General features: G+C 35.9%; 1 protein-coding gene across 1 annotated transcript in view; it reads right to left on the bottom strand.

Annotated features, from left to right (window-relative positions):
* The window catches only part of LOC144976635 (uncharacterized), an 83,064-nt gene that overhangs the window by 20,872 nt on the left and 40,622 nt on the right, over positions 1 to 21,570 (bottom strand). The window contains exons 30-44 of the mRNA XM_078920935.1: positions 19,684 to 19,745; positions 18,198 to 18,324; positions 15,775 to 15,857; positions 15,082 to 15,198; positions 14,511 to 14,654; positions 13,088 to 13,263; positions 10,979 to 11,064; positions 10,237 to 10,386; positions 8,571 to 8,663; positions 7,720 to 7,784; positions 5,934 to 6,062; positions 5,075 to 5,135; positions 3,803 to 3,867; positions 2,095 to 2,176; positions 581 to 636 (exon numbers count right to left, since the gene is read on the bottom strand). Of these exons, the coding sequence (XP_078777061.1) occupies positions 581 to 636; positions 2,095 to 2,176; positions 3,803 to 3,867; positions 5,075 to 5,135; positions 5,934 to 6,062; positions 7,720 to 7,784; positions 8,571 to 8,663; positions 10,237 to 10,386; positions 10,979 to 11,064; positions 13,088 to 13,263; positions 14,511 to 14,654; positions 15,082 to 15,198; positions 15,775 to 15,857; positions 18,198 to 18,324; positions 19,684 to 19,745 (1,496 nt within the window). The remainder of the gene's footprint in view (positions 1 to 580; positions 637 to 2,094; positions 2,177 to 3,802; positions 3,868 to 5,074; positions 5,136 to 5,933; positions 6,063 to 7,719; positions 7,785 to 8,570; positions 8,664 to 10,236; positions 10,387 to 10,978; positions 11,065 to 13,087; positions 13,264 to 14,510; positions 14,655 to 15,081; positions 15,199 to 15,774; positions 15,858 to 18,197; positions 18,325 to 19,683; positions 19,746 to 21,570) is intronic.

Here is a 21,570-nt window from a genome sequence, read left to right as displayed (position 1 = left end):
CAGTATTAAGTAGGAGAACCTGGTGCTTTGTTGTGAAAATACATGCCTCCATATCCCCCAAACAGCTCAGTTGGTAGAGCATTCGCTTCATAGGCAAAGGGACCGAGATCAATCTCAGGTGAAGTCAAGATTTTTTTCTGACCATCCAGTAGCGATTGGGTAGCTGGTTCTTAGGCCTGTTGGAAAATACTTTGCAATTGACAAATGTCCTATTCGAAAGGGTAGCAAGCTATTGATATTGTCCATTTCACACTATAGAAACAGGGATGGACAATATCAAGGAATGGACAGGAATGAAGATGGAGGAATTCTTGGAGAGGCCAACAATAGAGAAGAATGGCGGAAAGTGGTGAGATCTGCATCCCGTGCACCCCCCTGATGATCATCAGATCATGGGATTAAAGAATGAATGAAAATGACTTTACGATAGAATAGTGTAGGGTAGTAAGCAATAGCTAATGTCTGTTTTATCTTAGAAGGATTGGTATAAACGCTAGTCCAATGGAATTAATGGCTCTGAACAACTACTTATACTTTTTAAACATTCAAGTTCAGATTCCAAGACAACAATTATTCTCACCTGAGCCTGTCTTGTTCTATAAACAAACATAAAACTTTACAGCAACAATCCAGAAGCTGAAATATAAACGTATGAAAAAAAACTTTTCAACCCATCATACATTTTGGTCAGTTTCAACAATTTGTGTATTATAAAACATTTTTGTTACTAAAATAAAGCTCCTCTATTCAAATCAATTTTCATTTTTTCGAATTTGCCTGAAAAACACTGACAATAAAAAAAAAACAAGTCTTTATACACCTAAATACTGATGTCAAATAGAAACATTCAATAATCTCTTTAAGACGATCAATTAGTAATAGTATGTGTGTAAACATCAATTTATCATCTAGAAAGAAAATCAAGGAAAAAATGGAAAATTAAAAATCCTGTCAAAATTTAGTTAATCTAAGACCCTAAAAATAGGGAGAATCCCATGTTAAAAATATTGAGTTTATCTGGCAGACTGGATGGTGGAAGAATGAAAAGTAAAAGCAAGACAGAATTAAAAACAAAATCAAAATGAGGAAGAATGAGAGAAATATGGAATGGCAGGAAATTAGAAAGTATGAGACTTTGGCCAATTATCGATGGATCTGATGAACGCATACATTTCAACTCTTTCAGCCCTGAGGCTATATTCGCATTTGTCAGAAGTTGTCTGACACCTGATTGTTTTTGTTTTTAACGGTTTTATGGCGCTTGCAACACATTAAGGTCATATCAGCGCCAGTAAAAAGGAAGAAAATGGGATAGTAAAAAGTTCCAGAATTACAATTAAAGTGGCCAAGAAAAGGGAAGACAGAAGGGGAATTGGTTCAAATAGGAACAGATGTAGATTCCAAGAGCACACTATCAAAATGCTTAGTTTGAGATCACCTAAAAGTCTCATCTAGACACAAGCACAGGTCCCGTCTAAGAGGAATACACTCAAATGTTTACAAATCATATTGTATAATATGCAAACAAAACATAGACTCTAATACATTACATAACAGAGAGATGACTTACAAGGAAAAAATATCATCTCCCAAAACAATAACTATGCTTTTGACTGTTTCCCTCCCAGCCAGGATTCTGGCCTGGGCCAGGACAAAACTAAGTAATCTCATTTCAAGACAACGACAAGAAACAATTGGAAAACGGGTATGGGGGGATAGAAGACACAGCATGTACCTCCCTAATTGAGGCCGCATGAGAATGACAAACTAAGACAAAGTGACATTTGAATTCAGCGCAAAATCTCAATTAAAACACCTTCTAAGGCCAATTGAATGTGCTGATGAAAGAAACGATACCATTGGTTCAATTTATAATACTTTTGTAGAAAGTAGGATTGGATTACATTATTATTTTTGCCTTTCAAGATCGGCCGAACTGTTCGGGCCATTGGCCAGTAGAACAGATTCTGCTCTGGCCGCACAGTGCAGCCAATAGCGCTGAAAGAGTTAAAACGACTTTGGTGTATTATAATCCCATGGAAAAAACAGTTTACAACTTTGAATACTGGTATGCCAGGTCTACATCATACTCACCGTCAAATCTAAGGGTTTCTGGATATTCCATAGCAACATGTCAATGAAGACAGACTCCAGGCAAACAGCAGCATCCAAGAATCTAGAAAATTCAAAAACATATTGGATGTACAGTTTCAAAGGCTTAAAGAGAACAAATGACAATGCAAGATTTCTCTCCATTTGTTCTAAAATTGATGTCTATTTCTTTGAAAAAAAACAACATTTTCAACTAATTCACCCACTAAAATTTTGGAGGAAATCTATAGTGAGGGGAGGGGAGAACCCATTTGAGCCAATACTCTTCAACAGTCGTAACATCACTTCCTTCCTAATGACACATGGTAACTTAGTACCACTGGCTCTAAACTATCGGAACAATGGCGGACGCCCGTATGAAATATTTCTCCGGCGAGCATAAAGGGTATCCAGAGGAAAAAAACCACATACATTTGATCATGTTTTGACTTTTACACATTCTGATCACAAGGCATATGAAAAGTTCTAGCCAGCATGAAAAATAAAAAGTAATGATTTTCTTTGTTTAGAACCAAGATGGCCGCCATTGCCGGGCGGCGTGACATCAGACTACTGAATCCAATTATGGCTTATTAAAATCCTGTCAATACCGATTAAATCTGTAAACGTGGCAGGTCTAATGGTATCAAGTATGATCGAATCAGAATCTGGTCTGTAGGCGTTTTAATACAAAGCTGCCAACTTTTCAAAGAGTTAAATCAGAACACCCTTACACACAATACCATCATGACTCCATACAGTAGTATGTTTGGACAATTATATAATGTAATATAGATTTAAAGCTTTTTTCTGTTCCTTGTTTTAATTTGCTTAGTCATAAAAGCATAATCCTGAGACCTGCAGGGGTCATTTCCATTTAAACAGTCCAATGTTTTGTTTTAAAAATAGTACTCCAGATTATCTAATGAGGTCAATCTTGTTTTAAAAATAGTACTCCAGATTATCTAATGAGGTCAATCTTGTTTTAAAAATAGTACTCCAGATTATCTAATGAGGTCAATCTTGTTTTAAAAATAGTACTCCAGATTATCTAATGAGGTCAATCTTGTTTTAAAAATATCCAGATTACTATGGTCATCTGTTAATAGTATCCGTTACTATGAGGTCAATCTTGTTTTAAAAATAGTACTCCAGATTATCTAATGAGGTCAATCTTGTTTTAAAAATAGTACTCCAGATTATCTAATGAGGTCAATCTTGTTTTAAAAATAGTACTCCAGATTATCTAATGAGGTCAATCTTGTTTTAAAAATAGTACTCCAGATTATCTAATGAGGTCAATCTTGTTTTAAAAATAGTACTCCAGATTATCTTATGAGGTCAATCTTGATTTAAATAGACTAGTTATCTAGGGTCACTTTAAAAGTCCCAGATTGTCTAATGAGGACAATCCTGATTTTATCAGGACAGTTGGCAGCTATGTTAAGAATAGAGCAAACATTCCCAGAATCATTGATTCAAAAAAGTGAGTGGAGCAGCACTTATGTTGATAATAACAAGAAGTGAAGTGGACTGGGGTCGTGGATAGGTTATACAGTAGAGTCACAATCTCTCCGGCCAGGCGGAGTTGTCGTACCAGTAAGGTCACGGGTTCAAGCCCCCATCACCGCAGCGAAGTTTTTATTCTCTTTTGTCTTCTGGCACTTTCCAACTCACTTCATTTCTTGTCATAATCATTGATGATACTGACCTTGAACTTGCCAAGAGGCTTGCGACAGCTTGGGCTGCTTGTGACTGGATCTCCTGTCTGCTGACCTGGGTCAGGGATGGGGGAAGTGAGGTATGGAAATGAAAGAATCTGGTCATAAATTGCAATGGATTGTGAGGTGGAAATGAATGAATCTGGTAATAAATTGCAATGGATTGTGAGGTGGAAATGAATGAATCTGGTCATAAATTGCAATGGATTGTGAGGTGGAAATGAATGAATCTGGTCATAAACTGCGATGGATTGTGAGGTGGAAAAATCACTATTACCCCCAGGATATCCCCCCTTTGATTACATTGTATTCTTAGATTATATTTAAAAATGTAAAAAAAAAAATAATTGAGCTTTTATATAGCACAATATCCACTGAATTTTGCTCAAAGCGCTTTACAAGGGGTCCCTGGCCAACAGCAACATTTAACATGTAGGACGAGACATGACGCCTGGCGATATTACATTTTTTTTTTCAGACAGAATCAACGCTTTCAATGGCCAGGTACTCATTTTACGCCTGAGTACGGCGAGAGAGCCTTTTCCAAGGACTCAACTATGCGCTGAACAGGCTCAAACCCAGGACCTTCCGATCCGAAAGCGAGTGCCATACTACTAGAGCACATAACCACACTAGTATTACCCAATAAAATAATATTCCCTATACTCATCCCCTAAAGGGAAATTAGGGCCTTTACCAAAGCTAGAGGTGCCTAAATGAGCCAGTAAAATGGAGAGAAAAAATAAAGCGAGTAGATGTGACTCATATATAAGGGAACAACACGCCCTTTCCTCACATTAACATTGTTTCCACGTTTGACGAAACGTGATATTTTGTAAATTTACATATTTGTGTTTGTGTTTTCTGTCTCCTGACGAAGGCCAAGGGCCGAAACGTTGTTTGTTTTGTGTTGTTCCCTTATATAGGAGTCACATCTACTCACTTTATTTTTTCTCTCCTTTACCAAAGAAAGACTAGAGTAACTAGAGGTATCAGTTGCAGAGCGGCATTGTGAAGTGAGTAAAGGATAATCAAGGTTACAGTTCAACAGGGAGTCGAACTCCGTACCTTCTGGGTACAACACAAAAAAGACCAAACACTGTATCATGTTACTCTTGAACAAAAACCACGAAAACAGAAAAAAAAAAAAGTTAAAAAAAAACATATTATAAAACCAGGATGCTTTAAAAAAATTGTTAATAGGTATTACCTACTGTTTTATTGTACATGTTATAATCTATACTTTATAGAAAAAAACATACCTGTTCTAAGCAGAGGGATAAAGAAAGCACAAGGTTTTCATTGATGGCTGCTTCACATAATCTGTCAAATAAAACAATAGGATAACTGTTATTATCTAAACAAGAAATATCCCCATTCAATTCCAACTGTCCATTGGCAAGCTTTGATTGAGTTCTGGTTTGAAATTTTACTTTATTTTCATCAATTTCAGAAATATGCCTTTTCTGCATCAAAATTAGGAAAATGCCTTTTCTGCATAAAAATTAGGAAAATGCCTTTTCTGATCATTGGAAGCCTTTGTATAAAAGCAATGTTTTCTCTCGATAAAAAGGCTTTTCTGCACTTAAATTAGGAAAATCCTTTTCTATCAAATAAAATTTATTTGCATCAAATTAGAAAATGCCTTTTTGCATCAAAATTAAAGGAAAATGCCTTTACTGATCAAAAATAGGAAAATCCTTTTCTTATCAAAATTAGAAATATGCTTTTTCTGCATCAAAATTAGGAAAATGCCTTTTCTGCATCAAAATTAGGAAAATGCCTTTTCTGCATCAAAATTAGGAAAATGCCTTTTCTGCATCAAAATTAGGAAAATGCCTTTTCTGCATCAAAATTAGGAAAATGCCTTTTCTGCATCAAAATTAGGAAAATGCCTTTTCTGAGTACCCGGCTGTAAACAGCGTTGTCTCTTTCGAAAAAAGGTTGTAATATCACTTAACAGGCATCACGTCTCTTTCTACATTTTACGTGTTGCTGTTAGTCAGGGACCCCTTGTAAAGTGCTTTGAGCATGTTTAATGGATAGTGTGCTACATATTAAAAACAAAACAAATAAAAAAACTCCTTTTCCCTTTCTAAAGAGAGAAAAGAAGAGACTTACTTGTCACTGTCGAGGCAGCATTTGACTAGAGAATCCAAGACAACGCCGTGGGAAGCAGGATCGGACACATAGCCAATTATTTGGACCACCGAGTGGAACAGGTTCCTTTCTATCAGAGTACTGTCCCATCTGGTGAGGAGGGAAAAAGGTGTTCATTAAGACATTTAACAGTAGCAGTATCGCATGGCTACACGTCTATTTTGAATCTTTTAATCCATTCTTCAGTCTCGTAGCCTCCTGATAGGCTTGTCACTGGGCAGTGGATTGTCACGTTGCCGCTGTGCAAGGGCTTGAGTGCTACAATGACTCTAAGGGTGATACTAGCCAAGATCCAATCATGCTGGGACAGCCGAAGACGAGAAGCCAGACAAAGAACAATCCAACCCGGCGTCCAGACAAGGCTTGCCTTTCCTGGACCCACACCTCTATTCATTTAACAGTTAAAAGTTAGAATAAATTAATCTCAATTCATAAAAGTAGTCCTTCAGTTTAGAGCTATTCGGCCCATGGAGCGGGAGTTTGTCCCGGTTTCTATAGCGTGAAATGGACAATAGCAATTGTTTGCTATCCTTTGGATAGGACGCTAGTCTATATCGCAAAGTATTTTCCCCCAAATCTAACAGACTCAGCTACCCATTCACTGCTGGGTGGACAGGGGGGTCAGAAACCAATCTCGATAGCACCCGGGATCAATCTCGGTCCCTTAGTGTGTGAAACGAGTGCTCTACCAACTGAGCTATCAGGACCCCCCCCCCCCTCCCCCCACATGTTATGTGTTGCTGTTTGTCAGAGACCCCTTGTAAAGTGCTTTGAGCATGTTCAGTGGATATTGCGCTATATAGTAGCTCAGGCTTTTCAGGGGTTTTTTTTTGGGTTTTTTTAACAAACATTTGTATGTCTGATGTCCACAGATACACTCCGCTCAATGGTCCTCACTTGACTTCTCTCAATCCTCCTGCAAGCATTATAGTGCCAAATTTCCATTTCATACAGTACAAGTTTGATTATTTTAATCATTTTCTATCAGTTCAATAATGTAAAATAAACCAAAACAATCTGGCAACCTAACTCCAATTGAAGAGCAGAAATAGTTTCTTAAAGATTCAAAAAAGTCTGGACAGAATATCATCTTTGTCCACACTTTTCAACACTTTAAAAAGCAACAGATATTATAATTTTGATGCCAGATTGTCAGCTTTGGTAAAATAAAACTTTATTCATCCCATAGGGGAAATTTATCTTTAGGGTTTCTTCCAAGGGATGACTGGAATAACCAAGGCGTTAGCCGCAGTGCAGCGCCGCAAAGTGATCTAAGACAAGGTGACTTGCTCAAGGCCACACAACGAGGTGGGTAGTCGAACTCGGTACCTTTTGGGTACGAAGCAAAGACCGTACCACTGAGCCACGCTGCCGTTTTGGTTCATTTTTTCAATAGTTTTTTTCTACAATAGAAAAAATTTTTTTTTTTTAAATTGAGCTTTTATATAGCGCAATATCCACTAAATGTGCTCAAAGCGCTTTACAAGGGGTCCCTGGGCAACAGCAACATTTAACATGTAGGACGGGACATGACATTACAATTTTTCGGACAAAGACAACGCTGTTAACTGCCAGGTACTCATTTTACACCTGAGTACGGTGAGAGAATGTGAGTAAAGAGTCTTTTCCAAGGACTCAACTATGCGCCGAGCGCGAGGCTTGAACCCAGGACCTTCCGATCCGAAAGCGAGTGTCATACCACTAGACCACATAGCCGCAATATTGGAGTACAAAAGAAACTATTTACCTTTCAGTTCTCTTGGAGAGCAAATCATTGAGTTCATTGGCCAGTAAATACGCGTCTGCTGCTTCCTGTGAAAAAAATTGAATGAATTTGTGACCCAATTCATCAGTCTGGTATTTATAGTCTGGTATTCTATTTTTTAGGATGGGTTTTTTGAATAGTATTTTTGTCTTTCTTGCTTTGTCTGGCACAGTTTTATACAGACTTTTTCAGATCGTTATCTTACACCAGTGCCTGCTCCCTAATATCAGAGCTGTCAACCCCATCTGATGAGAATGTGTACAATGGTACCTAAAAATGGGGGAGATTTCATAAAAATGGGTACAATCCTGAAATCGACGGAAACTAACCATTGTGAAAGTAAGAGGAAGGTATACTTACATGCACCAACAATGATGTTCCCAAGACTATAATAGCGAAAATATCTAAAATGTCTCTGGGGTAACACATATGATTGGAATGATATCGTTGAAAAATATAATAAAGAGTTAATTTAGATAAAGTGGAGAAATAAAAATATTTTGTAAAATTAATAATAATATGTCTTTAGTGTCCTCAAAATAGTGGCAATTTGTCATTTGGTTACAAATTTATAACAATACAATATTATAGAGAACATACATAACATAATATATTGACATATATATATACACTCATATCGTAGTCATCGTCACCATCATCATCATCATCATCATCATTACAACAACCTTTCTAATATTTCCGTTACCATCCTTCTCCCAAAAACACCATCACCTTCCTCATCATACTCCATATTACATTTGACTGTATTCTGCTTTAAACAAGTTAAATTGATGCACAGAGTCATTCATATCATATAATGTTCCATCATTTACCCGAGCCCAGTAGATGTTAGCACACAGGTACGGCACTTTATCCCATGGGTTGAAAAACAACTGGTTTTTTAAAGCTGGCTTCTCCAAAATGGGCTGATACAGAAAGTAGAAAATAAAATTATTTATTCAGGGTTGTTTTTGTTTTTGTTTTTTAAAGGGTTTTACGGCACTCGCAACACATAAGGTCATATCAGCGCCAGCAAAAAGGAAGAAAACGTGATAGTAAAAAGTTCTAGAATTACAATTAAAGCACACAAGGAAAGGTAAGACAAAGGGGGAATTGGTTCAAATAGGAAACATGTCCATTCCAAGAGCACACTATCAAAGTACTTAGTTTGAGATCACCTAAAAGTCTCATCCAGACACAAGCACAGATCCCACTAAGAGGAACACACTCAAATGTTTACAAATCATATGTAAAAATGAAAAGAGTACATAACAGAGAGATGATTTACAAGGAAAAAAATAGCATCTCCCAAAACTATAACTATACATTCGACTGTTTCCCTCTCAGCCAAGGACTCCGACCAAAGTCAGGACAAAACCAATCTCATTCCAAGACAAAGACAGAAAGCAGTTGGAAAACAGATAAGAGGGGATAGAAGACACAGAAAGTACCTCCCTGCCCGCTATGGGAGGTAGGAACCCCACCCAGTTATTATTCAGGGTTGTCAAGGGATAAGAGAGGGAGTACGTGGGAAGGAAAGTATTGGACTTACAATTAGCAGGAAAGAGGAAAAAGGGACGCCCAAAGACTTGATGGTTGGATAAGGTAAAGGACGATATGAAAGAACTGGGCCTGCAGGAAGATGATACTCAGAACCGAGATGCATGGAAATGTGGCATTCATTATGCCAACCCTGCAAAATGCGGGATAAGCTGAAAGAAGAAGAATTCAAGAGGTTGTCAATTCAGAAGGCAAAAATTTATTGAACTTTTAACGCAAACACATAGACCGACGGCTTTTTGAGTGTTGAACTCCTGTAATTTACTTACTTCTTCCCGATTAGCAGGTGATTGGAAAATATACTGAATTCAGTAAATATACAGAAAATTGGCAACCCTGTTTATTACATTAAGGGAACAATGAATGAATAATTAGTCTTAGATAAACAAGAAAATATAATGGTAAGAGTACAATGATTAAAGGGGGTCTGGATAGCTCAGTTGGTAGAGTGCTCACTTCACACACAAAGGAACCGAGACAGTCCCGGGTGAAGTCGATATATTTTTCTAACCCCTCGTGTCTAACCAGCAGTAATTGGGTCACTGGGTCTGGTAGATTGGGTGGAAAGTACTTTGCCATAGACTACTTACTTAGGCCACCCCTTGGGGCGTCCAACATGAGCCACAAGTCTTCACCATTCTGTCCTGTCCTCCATAAGTGTACGCAGCTCCCGGGTGTTGTCCATTCCTGTGTCATCTAGCAGACTGTCAATGTAGGTTTAATCTGCCTGCCTCTGCTTCTGGTTCGCTCAGGTGGTTCTCATAACACAAGACTGCTTGCAATCTCCTCCTTGTGTCTCCAGCAGTGCCCCGCAAGTCTCAGGATTGCTATTGTCTGCGTTTCACATTAAAGACACTGGGATAAACTCCTGCTCCATGGGCCTTACTTACGGCTCTGAAGAACTAATTTTACAGTGGCTTTTACCAATTTCTCACTCACCTTGATGGCTTCGCTGCCGTCATCGCCATTCCATTTGGCCACACGTCTCCACACCAACTCCTGGCCGTACCACACCTTGTTCTGGCATTCGTAGACATCCACCACTAGTCTCTGTGCCAGGCTGTGGGACTGATCTACTCCATGGTGTACCTGTAGGGATAGCATGGGATTAGGAATCATCATCATTAGAGAGAGAGAGAGAGAGAGTGAATGAGAGAGAGAGAGAGAGAAAATAAGTAGGAGTGAAATATCTGTTCAATGTTACAGTTATTCATTTAACGTTATAACAAGTGTAACTAAATGACAAATTGCCATATTTATGGACAATAAAGATCTATTATTATTATTATTATTATTATTATTAGTATTATACAATTTTGTTTTTTCATTTTAAAAATCCTTGAGCATTTATATAGTGTAATATCCACTAAACGTGCTCAAGGTAAAATAACATCTCATCTCCCAAAACTAACTATACATTTGCCTCTCAGCCATGGTATCCAGCCAGGGCCAGGACAAAACCCAAGTAATCTCATTCCAAGACAAAGACAGAGAGCATGTTGGAAAACAGATATAAGGGAATAAAAGACACAGTAAGTACCTCCCTGCACACTATGGGAGGCCAGGAACCCCACCCAGGCCATGTTTCTTGCTAAAGGAAAAGCTTAACCCCCTAATGTCGGATTAGTGTGATTGAACCCCAACCTCTAATAGGTCAAGGACAACAGAGAGTAACTCTCACCTTGATAGACAGTTTCTTCTTCTCCCCATCCACGAAATAGGACAGATCACACAAAATGTCCACGGCCTCTGGAGACCACTCTTGTCCTGGGGTCAAATGTCACACAAGTTGTAGAATTAGATAAGGGATATATTTGGGAATAAACACAATAGATTGTATATAAAGGTATATAACAATAATAATAATAATAATAATAATAATAATAATAATAAATAAAATGAAAAAATAAATAAATAAATAAATAAATAATAATAATAATAAAAAATAATAATAATAATAATAAAAAAAAAAAAAAAAAAAAAAAAAATAAATAATAATAATAATAATAATAAATAATAATAATAATAATAATAATAATAATAATAATAATAATAATAATAATAATAATAATAATAATAATAATAATAATAATAATAATAATATGTCTTTATTGTCCTCAAAATAGTTGCAATTTGTCATTTGGTTACAGATTTATAACAATACAAAATTACAGGGTACATACATAACACAATATATTGACATATATACACACACCCACACACACATATGCACATTAGTAACATCGTAGTCATCGTCACCATCATCGATATCAACAAAAACATCATCATCACAACAACCTTCCTAATATTTCCGTTACCATCCTTCACTTCACCATTCCCCTAACTATAACACCATCATCATCATCATCACCATATGGAGATCTATTGAAATAAAATTCAGCTTAGACAACGTTACACACAAGGTTAAGGTTTTGAACATAAATCAGTCAGTTGTAAGATGAATAACAGGTTTTGATGCACGTCTGCAAACCTGTGATCACCCCTACCCCTCTTTGTGAAAAAAGCTCAAGTTCTAAAATAAATTAGATACTTAACAAAAAGATGATATATGTACATCTATTTGAGCTGAAGGGTGAAAACAAAAACAAAACAAAATTCTTCGACAAATGTCTTGAAACTTAAGTTTGTAAAACAAAAGCAATAAATAATAACATGAAGTTGAATGTAAGCTTAAATTTAATTACAAAAACAGATCAAATGAACGCATCGGATTTCCCCTTTATCAACAAAACAGGATGAATGAAACACCACAGATGAATGAGATGATGTGGTAGTGGCGTAGTTAAGATGAATAAACAAAACATTGGTTCAATGTTCAATGAACCAATGTTTTGTTTATTCATCTTAACTACGCCACTACCACATCATCTCATTCATCTGTGGTTGTTTCATTCATCCTGTTTTGTTGATAAAGGGGAAACCCGAAGCGTTCATTTGATCTGTTTTTGTAATTAAATTTAAGCTTACATTCAACTTCACGTTATTATTTATTTCTTCAAGCTTCGAGCAGCAACATTTACACATTTACACATAAACAAAAGCAATAAAATTGACAACAACAAAAATGTGTCAACCATACAAAACAGATTGAAAATGTTACACTATCCACCAAATAGATTTTTAAAAAAACAAACCAAACAACATGAAATAAATATGAGTATTTATACAGCACATTTCCATAAATGTACTATACACACTATGCTTTACAACACTTTATTATGTGTTATACAGCATATTTCCATAAATTTACCATACACACTATGCTTTACAATGTTTTATTATGTGTTGTCACCCTAGCAGGCCATATGGAATCAAATTCCAAGTAATTAATTACTGATCAAAATATGAGTGGTTAATGTCAATACTGTACAAACTAATAACAAGAAATGGAGTGATTAAAGAAGTGCCCAAAGACAAAAGAAAGTAAAAACTTTCTGCAATAATGGGATATGAACCCAAGACCAGACTGATACATCCCCCCCCCCCCCCTCGCAGACTTGACTGCTGACAAAAGAAAGTGAAAACTTTCTGCAATGATGGGACATGAACCCAAGACCAGACTGATACAACATTCCTCTCCCAACTTGGCTGAGAGAGGGATGCTCTGACATCAACACCATCCACCACTCCAAGAAAAAAAATGTTTTCAAATGCAATGTCTTTCTTGAGTTCATCCTCTGTCACAACAACTTTGGGGATCAGAACTTGCCATTCTAAATCTATAATGTCCACAACTAAAACACTCAAAACAACGTTTGAAAGTTTTTACCAGCAGGTTCGAGATTGGCCATTTCACACTCAATCGCTTGGCACGGGAGTTTGGCATACTCTCTCGGCAATGGCCTGACCAATTCATGAGGCACTTCCTCCATGTCGCCATAGTCGAGGAATAAAACCTCCCAGACGTCCTCCGATGCTTTGGCGATGATCTTGACTCTGTACCATCTGAGAGATTATACAGAAATGTCTAGATAAACATATGTCAAAAAGATTCTTGTATTTATGAATTAAATTACTTTTTTATAGTTTTAAAACTATTAAGATGAATAAAAATATGTGCGGACTTTAAAAAATATACCTTCTTTCTTCTTCTTCTAAACCCACTCTCTTGAGTACTACTAGCAATGTATAAAACTAAAATGAAAATAATAATTATAGTACTTTCATGAAAGTCTCTTGTGCACTTTATTTTTGAAGGACTTGATATTGCTCCATTGCTGATACCAACAGGATTTCCTTAAACGAAATATAATACTTAAGCTTTTATATAGCGCAATATCCACCAAACATGCTCAAAGCCCTTTACAAGGGGTCCCAGACCAACAGCAAAATGTGACACGTAGTACAAGACATGATGCCTGTAGACCATATGTAGGCGATTTTGCAATTTTTTTTTTCCGACAGAGACAACACTGTTAATGGCCAGGTACTCATTTTACACCTGAGTACGGTGGGAGAATGTGAGTAAAGAGCCTTTTCCAAGGACAAAACCCAGGCCCCTTGAACCCGAAAGTGAGTGTCATACCACAAGACCACATAGCCGCACTATATTTGGGAATAAAGAATAAGATTGGTCTGTGTGAATAATGGGAATTAAATAAATATAATTTATCTTACTATATGTTATTCCTTGGTATAATAATAATAATAATAATAATAATAATAATAATAATAATAATAATAATAATAATAATAATAATAATAATAATAATAACAAATAATAATAATAATAATAATAATAAAAATAATAATAATAATAATAATAATAATAATAATAATAATAATATAATAATAATAATAATAATAATAATAATAATAATAAAAATAATAATAATAAAATAAATATAAATAATAATAATAATATAATAATAATAATAATAATAATAATAAATAATAATAATAATATAATAATAACAATAATAATAATAATAATAATAATAATAATAATAATAATAATAATAATAATAATAATAATAATAATAATAATAATAATAATAACAATAACATAATAATAAATAATAATAATAATAATAATAATAATAATAATAATAACAAATAATAATAATAATAATAACAATAATAATAATAATAATAATAATAATAATAATAATAATAATAATAATAATAATAATAATAATAATAATAATAATAATAACAGTGCGCATTTGTTAAGCACAGCAACCGATACTTACTTGTCATCATTAGACTTGGCCACTCCAACACTACCGATACCCAGACCTAGATCTGTGTCCGATTTATCGTTTGGTTCCTGTCCATCCACACTGCTGTCTAATTGGTCCATTTCCTCACACATCCTCATTTCAAGCTCTTCCATCCTATTATGGTATACATTATATAATAGTAACAAATGTGAGGAGTAATCATAAATAAAATAAAATGAAAGTTAAAAAAACAAAAACAACAAAAGATAAAGCAACCCCAAAAAAAAAGAAAAAAAAAAAATCCCAACAAAAAAATAATAAAGTAAAAATGTATTAAAAATTATTTTTTTTTAAATCCCCATCCCAACCAACTAATCATCATCATCCATTGTGGCCTGTACTCTCGAGTACGTTGCCGGTCAGCTGTCTCCACGAATCTCGATCCTCTGCGGTGCGCATGAAATCTGTGTTGCTTTTAAAATCATCTAATAAACCAGGTGCTTAAATCGTAAATTATGACAAAAACCCTCTTGATTCATCATTGCTGATGACAAAAACAAATCATGATTAGTTGTAATAAGACCAATAGATTCAAGCTCACTCTTTAATTCTGTCCCATCTCTGGATGTAGAAAAGACCTGGACTGGTGACTGCAGCAATGTTCACGTCATAGAAATCCTCCCCAGGGGGAAACGACTCTTGGGTCAATTCCATTTCCCTGAAATAAAACGAAAAAAATGAAATAAGAAATGACTTATGGGTTCCCGAATACCAATTGAGAAACAAAAGGGAAAAAGAAACTTGAGTTTTTATATAGTGCAATAAGCTTTTAATGTGCTCAAAGGTGATGTGATGTGATGTGATGTGATGTGATGTGTTGTGATATGATGCGATTGTGATGTGATGTGATGTGATATGATAGGATGTGATGTGATAGGATGAGTTGTGATATGATGTGATGTGAAACGATGTAATGTGATGTGATATGAAGTGATGTGAAATGAAGTGATGTGATGTGAAATGACGTGATGTGATGTGATATATAATGTGATATGATGTCATATATGATGTGATATGAAATGGTATGATGTGACGTGAAATGACGTGATGTGATGGAAATGATGTGATGTGATGTGATGTGATATGATATGATGCGAAATGATGTGATATGATATGATGTGATGTGAAATAAAGTGATGTGATGTGATGTGATATGATATATAACAATAGCCAGAAAAAGTGGCATCCCTCCAATATTTCCGACCACAAGTCAAATGTTCCTATAGAGACTTACAGACAATAATCAAAGTATCTCTGCATGACCACCTCAGGGATGTCCACTTTGCCACGGCACATTTCACACAATCTCTGGAGATGCTGAAAAATGGAAGAAAATTGGTCTCTATTGTATTATCAGTGTATGTGTTGCTTTTGCATTGTACCCAAAAAGGTACCAAGTTCAATACCCCATCTTGCTTACATAGCACTGAATAAGTCACCTCATACTAGCTCACTTTACTGCACTGCATTACGGCTACTGCCTGGGTTATTAGACCTGTAAATGAGCTCTATAAAAATTGACTGAAACTCTTCGTAGCGGAAAAATCCAAAGAATCAAAATGAATAGTAGACAGCAAGCTCGCTTAAGCAAAACAATGGCAGAAAACTAATTTGTGCGGGAATTAATTAGTGGTAATTACTTACCATTGTTCCTTATAATTAGGTACCCACTCAGTGAAGAAACTAGAAACGGTCAACCAGTTTGTTTACAATATGCGGCAATCGAGATGTGCAATCATCTAACTTTCGAATTTTCGTCTACATAACGCACTTCCGGCATTCGAATTGTTCTTTTTCATACTTTTACTGTCCTCCAGGTAAGTGTGGTCAATTTTGGCTTAGACGAAACAGTGAAATTTATCGCTCAGTGGCTCAGTTAAAATTGGCTACCGTTGGAACCACGACAGGTTTGGAAAGTGAAAAAATAATTTCACGAAGGCTGTGTGAAAATACACTGGGATGTGTTCAGACACGGCAATTCTAAAAAGCTTTGCTTAGCCTTGGCAATATATCCATCGTTATAAACGGCCCATGAGCTATGCGTAGCGCTGTGGAACATAATACTGATGAACAACAGAGCAATGAAAACCAAGTGTCGCCATTGAGCGCCACTAATTAACTTTACGGTCATTCAACTACGATTCATGAATTCTTTCTTTATTCAATTCTTTCTTTCCTTTTAAAAAATATTTGAATTTGACGAATTGACTGATTTCAGATAATTGACTGAGAATATACAGGTCTAGGTTATTCAAGACAGTTCTTGGAAAAGATACTTAAGACAAATTTCCCCTTGGGGATGAATAAAAGGAATTTTATTATTTATTTCATTTCTAGTTGGTTCTAGTTGATCATACCAGCATAAAGAAAACAAAAGAAGGTGATTGAATAGTTAGACATGCGAGAGAAAAAGGAAGAAGAAGAGTACCTGTTAAAACACAAAGCAAAAGTAAATCCCAGGGTAATCTATTTATACAGTCTGAGACTACAAAAAAGTCCCACCCAGAAGAGACACAGGATTCCTCACCGAGAGGAATACACTCAAACACAGAATGATCTACAGGAGAAAATAATATCTCCTAGCAAGAATCACACATCTGAAAGTTTCTGTAAAAGCCATGGCCTGAGCAAAGCCTGGGGGAATGAGATGGCCGGGGATGAAATAGGAGTTCAAGCCCTGCTGACTGCATTTCATATTTTCCTTTAGAAAGAAAATTAAACCTTATTGCTTACATTATCACTGCTCCTGTGCCTAACACTTCTTAAAATAAAAGTTATCTTCTTCTTCTTCAAGTACCAGTTTGTGCCAGACATCGGTGGTCATGGTACGACATTCATCTCTCTGACCAGATAACCTCAGAAAACTAATATTACTCTTCTCTTTCTTTCTCACCCAGCTGTTCAAACTATTCAAATATGTTTTTCTTGGTCTACCTTTACTCTTTTTACCTTCTATCTTTCCTGTGAGAGCAAGATGTTCAATACATTTATTTCGTTTTAAGTGCCCTAAAAATTGCATTTGTCTTTTTCTTATTGTACGAATTAGTAACCTTTTAGTTTCAGCTTGCTCTAATACTTCTTCAATAGTTTTCTTCTCTGTCCATGAGATTCTTAACATCCTTCTAAGAAACCACATTTCTGCTGCCTCCAGTTTCTTTCTAATGATAATAGTAATAACAAGATTAATTAACAACCACTTGCAAATCATGATTAATCTACATCGCATGATCTCAGGCACTATACCAATACTGCATAAAGAAATCTTTAAAAAATAAAAATGGAAGGGGTAAAATTAGGCCAGCAAAAACAGTCCTATTTTACATTTTTTTATTTTTGGAGCTTTTATGTAGCGCAATATCCACTAAATGTGCTCAAAGCGCTTTACAAGGGGTCCCTGGTCAACAGCAACATTTAACATGTAGGACGAGACATGACGCCTGTTAGGCGATATTACAATTTTCGGACAAAGACAACGCTGTTCACAGCCATGTACTCATTTTACACCTGAGTGTGGTGAGAGAATGTGAGTAAAGAGCCTCTTCCAGGGACTCAACTATGCACCGAGCGAGGCTCGAACCCAGGACCTTCCGATCCGAAAGCGAGTGTCATACCACTAGACCACATAGCCACACTCATTTTACAATTTGCTGTACAAACCTCAGGGTTGGGAGAGGCAAAGTTGTTGGACAGGATTTCCTGTCGGATGACCATGTCATTGGTGGGTCCAACCTTCTTGAGGACCACTTGATGAACGAGGGGATCCAACCACATGGAGACACCCAACCTGAGGACAACGGTAAGTCAGGTGTCAATAACAACTACTGGAGCATTTTTATAGCATTTCATCTATTACACAAGCGCAAAGTACTTAATAAGAATCCTTAACCAACTATAGATAACAATGTGGAATTGAATGTAAGCTTCAATTTAATTACGTAAACAGATAAAATTAACGTTTCAGGTTTCCCCTTTATCAACAAAACAGGATGAATGAAACACTGCGTTGTTAAGATGAATGCCACTACCGCATTATCTCATTCATCTGCATTTATCCTGTTTGTTGATAAAGGGGAAACCCGAAACGTTCATTTTATCTGTTTACGTAATTAAATTGAAGCTTATATTCAATTCCATGTTGTTATTTATTTATTCGAGCTTTGAGCAGTAACATTTACACTAGCCAACTATAACACTTAAGTAGGATGAGACATGACGCCTGTTAGGTGATAATACAATATTTTCCCAGTTTACACTCAAGTCTGGTAAGAGAATGTGAATAAAAAGTCTTTTCCAAGGACTGAATTATTCGCCATTCAGAGCAATACTTGAACCCTGGACATGACCTTCTGGTCCAAAGGCAAGTGTCACACCACAAGACCAACAGTCGCACTAGATATCCTTAATATATACCTGAAATTGGAAAGCATTGCTAAGTTCATTAACTCATTCAATACTAGAGATTTTTTTCTACTTTTCAAATTTGGAAAAAATATATTAAAAATTAGCAATGTAAATAGACAGTTTTATTCAACTATCATTAACATGCAAAAACATAAATCATTAGCTTTGATACTACGCCTATAATTTGTCTCAGAAAAATGTAATAAATAGGCATGGGATAAAAGTAGCCAGGACAAACTACGGATATAGTCGGTGTTAGGGTTGAGTGAGTTAAGAGGTATCTGATTTAAAGGGTTTTTTAAAAATTATTGTTTCAACTTTTAGCAGTGTTAAAAGTTGAAGAAAGTTAGAGAGTTAAAATAGCTAATTGAAGGAAATATATTCAAGCAATTGAAAAGCATGGATGGAAAAAAAAACAAAACAAAAAAACATGGATTCTCTCTCTGTCTGAAGCAGTGAATTAGTTGACTCCATACACTATTAAGGAATAAATAACAACGTGAAGTTGAATGTAAGCTTCAATTTAATTACAAAAACAGGATGATTGAAACACCACAGATGAATGAGATGATGTCAACTGTGGTGTTTCAATCATCCTATTTTGTTGATAAAGGGGAAACCCGAAACTTTCATTTGATCTGTTTTTGTAATCAAATTGAAGCTCACATTCAACTTCACGTTATTATTTATTCGAGCAGCTTCGAGCAGCAACATTTACACTACACTATTAAGATCCACTCACCTTAGCACGATTCTTCCAATCAAAACCTTGTCTTTCACTAACTCATTCACAAAGATGTCTGCCTGTAATTATCAAGATGGAAATAAAATCAAACTGATTTTTGAATATGCACGTAAAAGTAGAATATATTTATTGTGTTTATTGTCTTGGACACGCCATTCGTTTAAATCTTTGCAGAGGTAAGAGTTATCACATTGTCTAACTGAGACTATCATTTGGTTAAAAAATCTGAATTATGGTAACAGGTTTTAAAAAATGTTAAAAATTGAGCTTTTATATAGTACAATATCCACCAAACATGCTCAAAGCGCTTTACAAGGGGTCCCTGGCCAACAGCAACACTTAACATTGTAGGACACCATGACGCGTTTTAGGCGATATTACAATTTTTAAAATGTGAAGATGTAAATCAAACGATGATGATATAGATAGTATGCACTTGGCTAAGAAGCTCATAACATTGCCATCCGGAAGTATAACGGAAAACACACAAAACTGTGTGTATCCATGAACGTTTATAGTCGGGTTAATACAGTTCAGTGAGCATTACTCATAAACGCCGATGGCAAAAAACAATAACAAAGACCTGAGTGACGTCATCTTCGAACTATCTATAATGATGATGATCTGCCTTGTGCTCTCAAGGTTATCTAAAGCGGATTGTTGCCTATTTGTAACGAAAAATATTAGGAAGGTTGTTGTGATGATGATGATGATGATGATGATGATGATGACGATGGTGATGATGATGATGGTGATGATGATGATGATGGTGATGATGATGATGATGATGATGATGATGACGATGGTGATGATGATGATGATGATGATGATGATGATGATGATGATGATGTGATGATGATGATGATGATGATGTGATGATGATGATGATGATGATGATGATGATGATGATGATGATGATGAGTGATGATGGTGATGGATGATGATGATGGTGATGATGATGATGATGATGATGATGTGATTGATGATGATGATGATGATGATGATGATGATGATGATGGTGATGATGATGATGGTGATGATGATGATGATGATGACGATGATGATGATGACGATGGTGATGATGATGATGATGATGATGTTGTTGTTGATGCCGGTTTTTTTTTTGTTGATGACTACTATGTTACTAGTGTGCATCTGTGTGAGTGTGTCTATGTCAATCAATATTGTATTGTTATAAATGTGTAACCAAATGACAAATTGCCACTTTTTTGAGGACAATAAAGATTTATTATTATTATTATTACTTTTATGCAGATATTTTTGTTTGAAGTGGACAGTTCACCTACAAATAAAGTGTGATTTTTAATCATGATCAAATATTTGGAAAAAAAAATACTTTCACCCCTATCTGATATAGAATGAATGTTAAGGACATCACTCGACTCTTTGTTATTGGTTTTTACGCTGATTTTAATTCTATTTCATATTGGTATGGTTGATCTGGTGAGCACAAGTGGCAAGCATTTTACTTAGACATATACCAATCACCAAGGCAAGTAATAGTAGTTTCGTATGGCTACAACTCCACGTTGTTTCGCTTCACCCAATCCGGGAAAGCACTGTCCTCCTCATGAACCATTTGGTAGCCACCTGGGGGTGCTGTTGCGGGGCACTTCAAAATGATGTGGTCCATGTCTTGGCAAGGGTCATCGCATGCTGGGCATTTTGGAAATGATGCATAACCCCATCAATGCAAGTCTGAGGCTGTTCTACCATGCCTAGATCTTATTCTGTTGCGTGTTGACCATTCTTTTCTGGTAAGAGTATGGAAACCAGAAGTGGTATGTTCGTTGGTTCTTCAATAACTTCACTAGCCTTTGGTGGTTTTTGTTTCCATTCCTCTCGCCAGGCCTCCTCTAGGTC

Source organism: Berghia stephanieae, chromosome 7, assembly GCF_034508935.2.
Source record: "Berghia stephanieae isolate SIO BIC M18660-M18661 chromosome 7, UCSD_Bste_1.3, whole genome shotgun sequence".
Taxonomy (NCBI): Eukaryota; Metazoa; Mollusca; class Gastropoda; order Nudibranchia; family Aeolidiidae; genus Berghia; species Berghia stephanieae.
The sequence above is the reverse complement of the archived record's forward strand: the minus strand, read 5'-3'. Positions and strand labels throughout refer to the sequence as shown.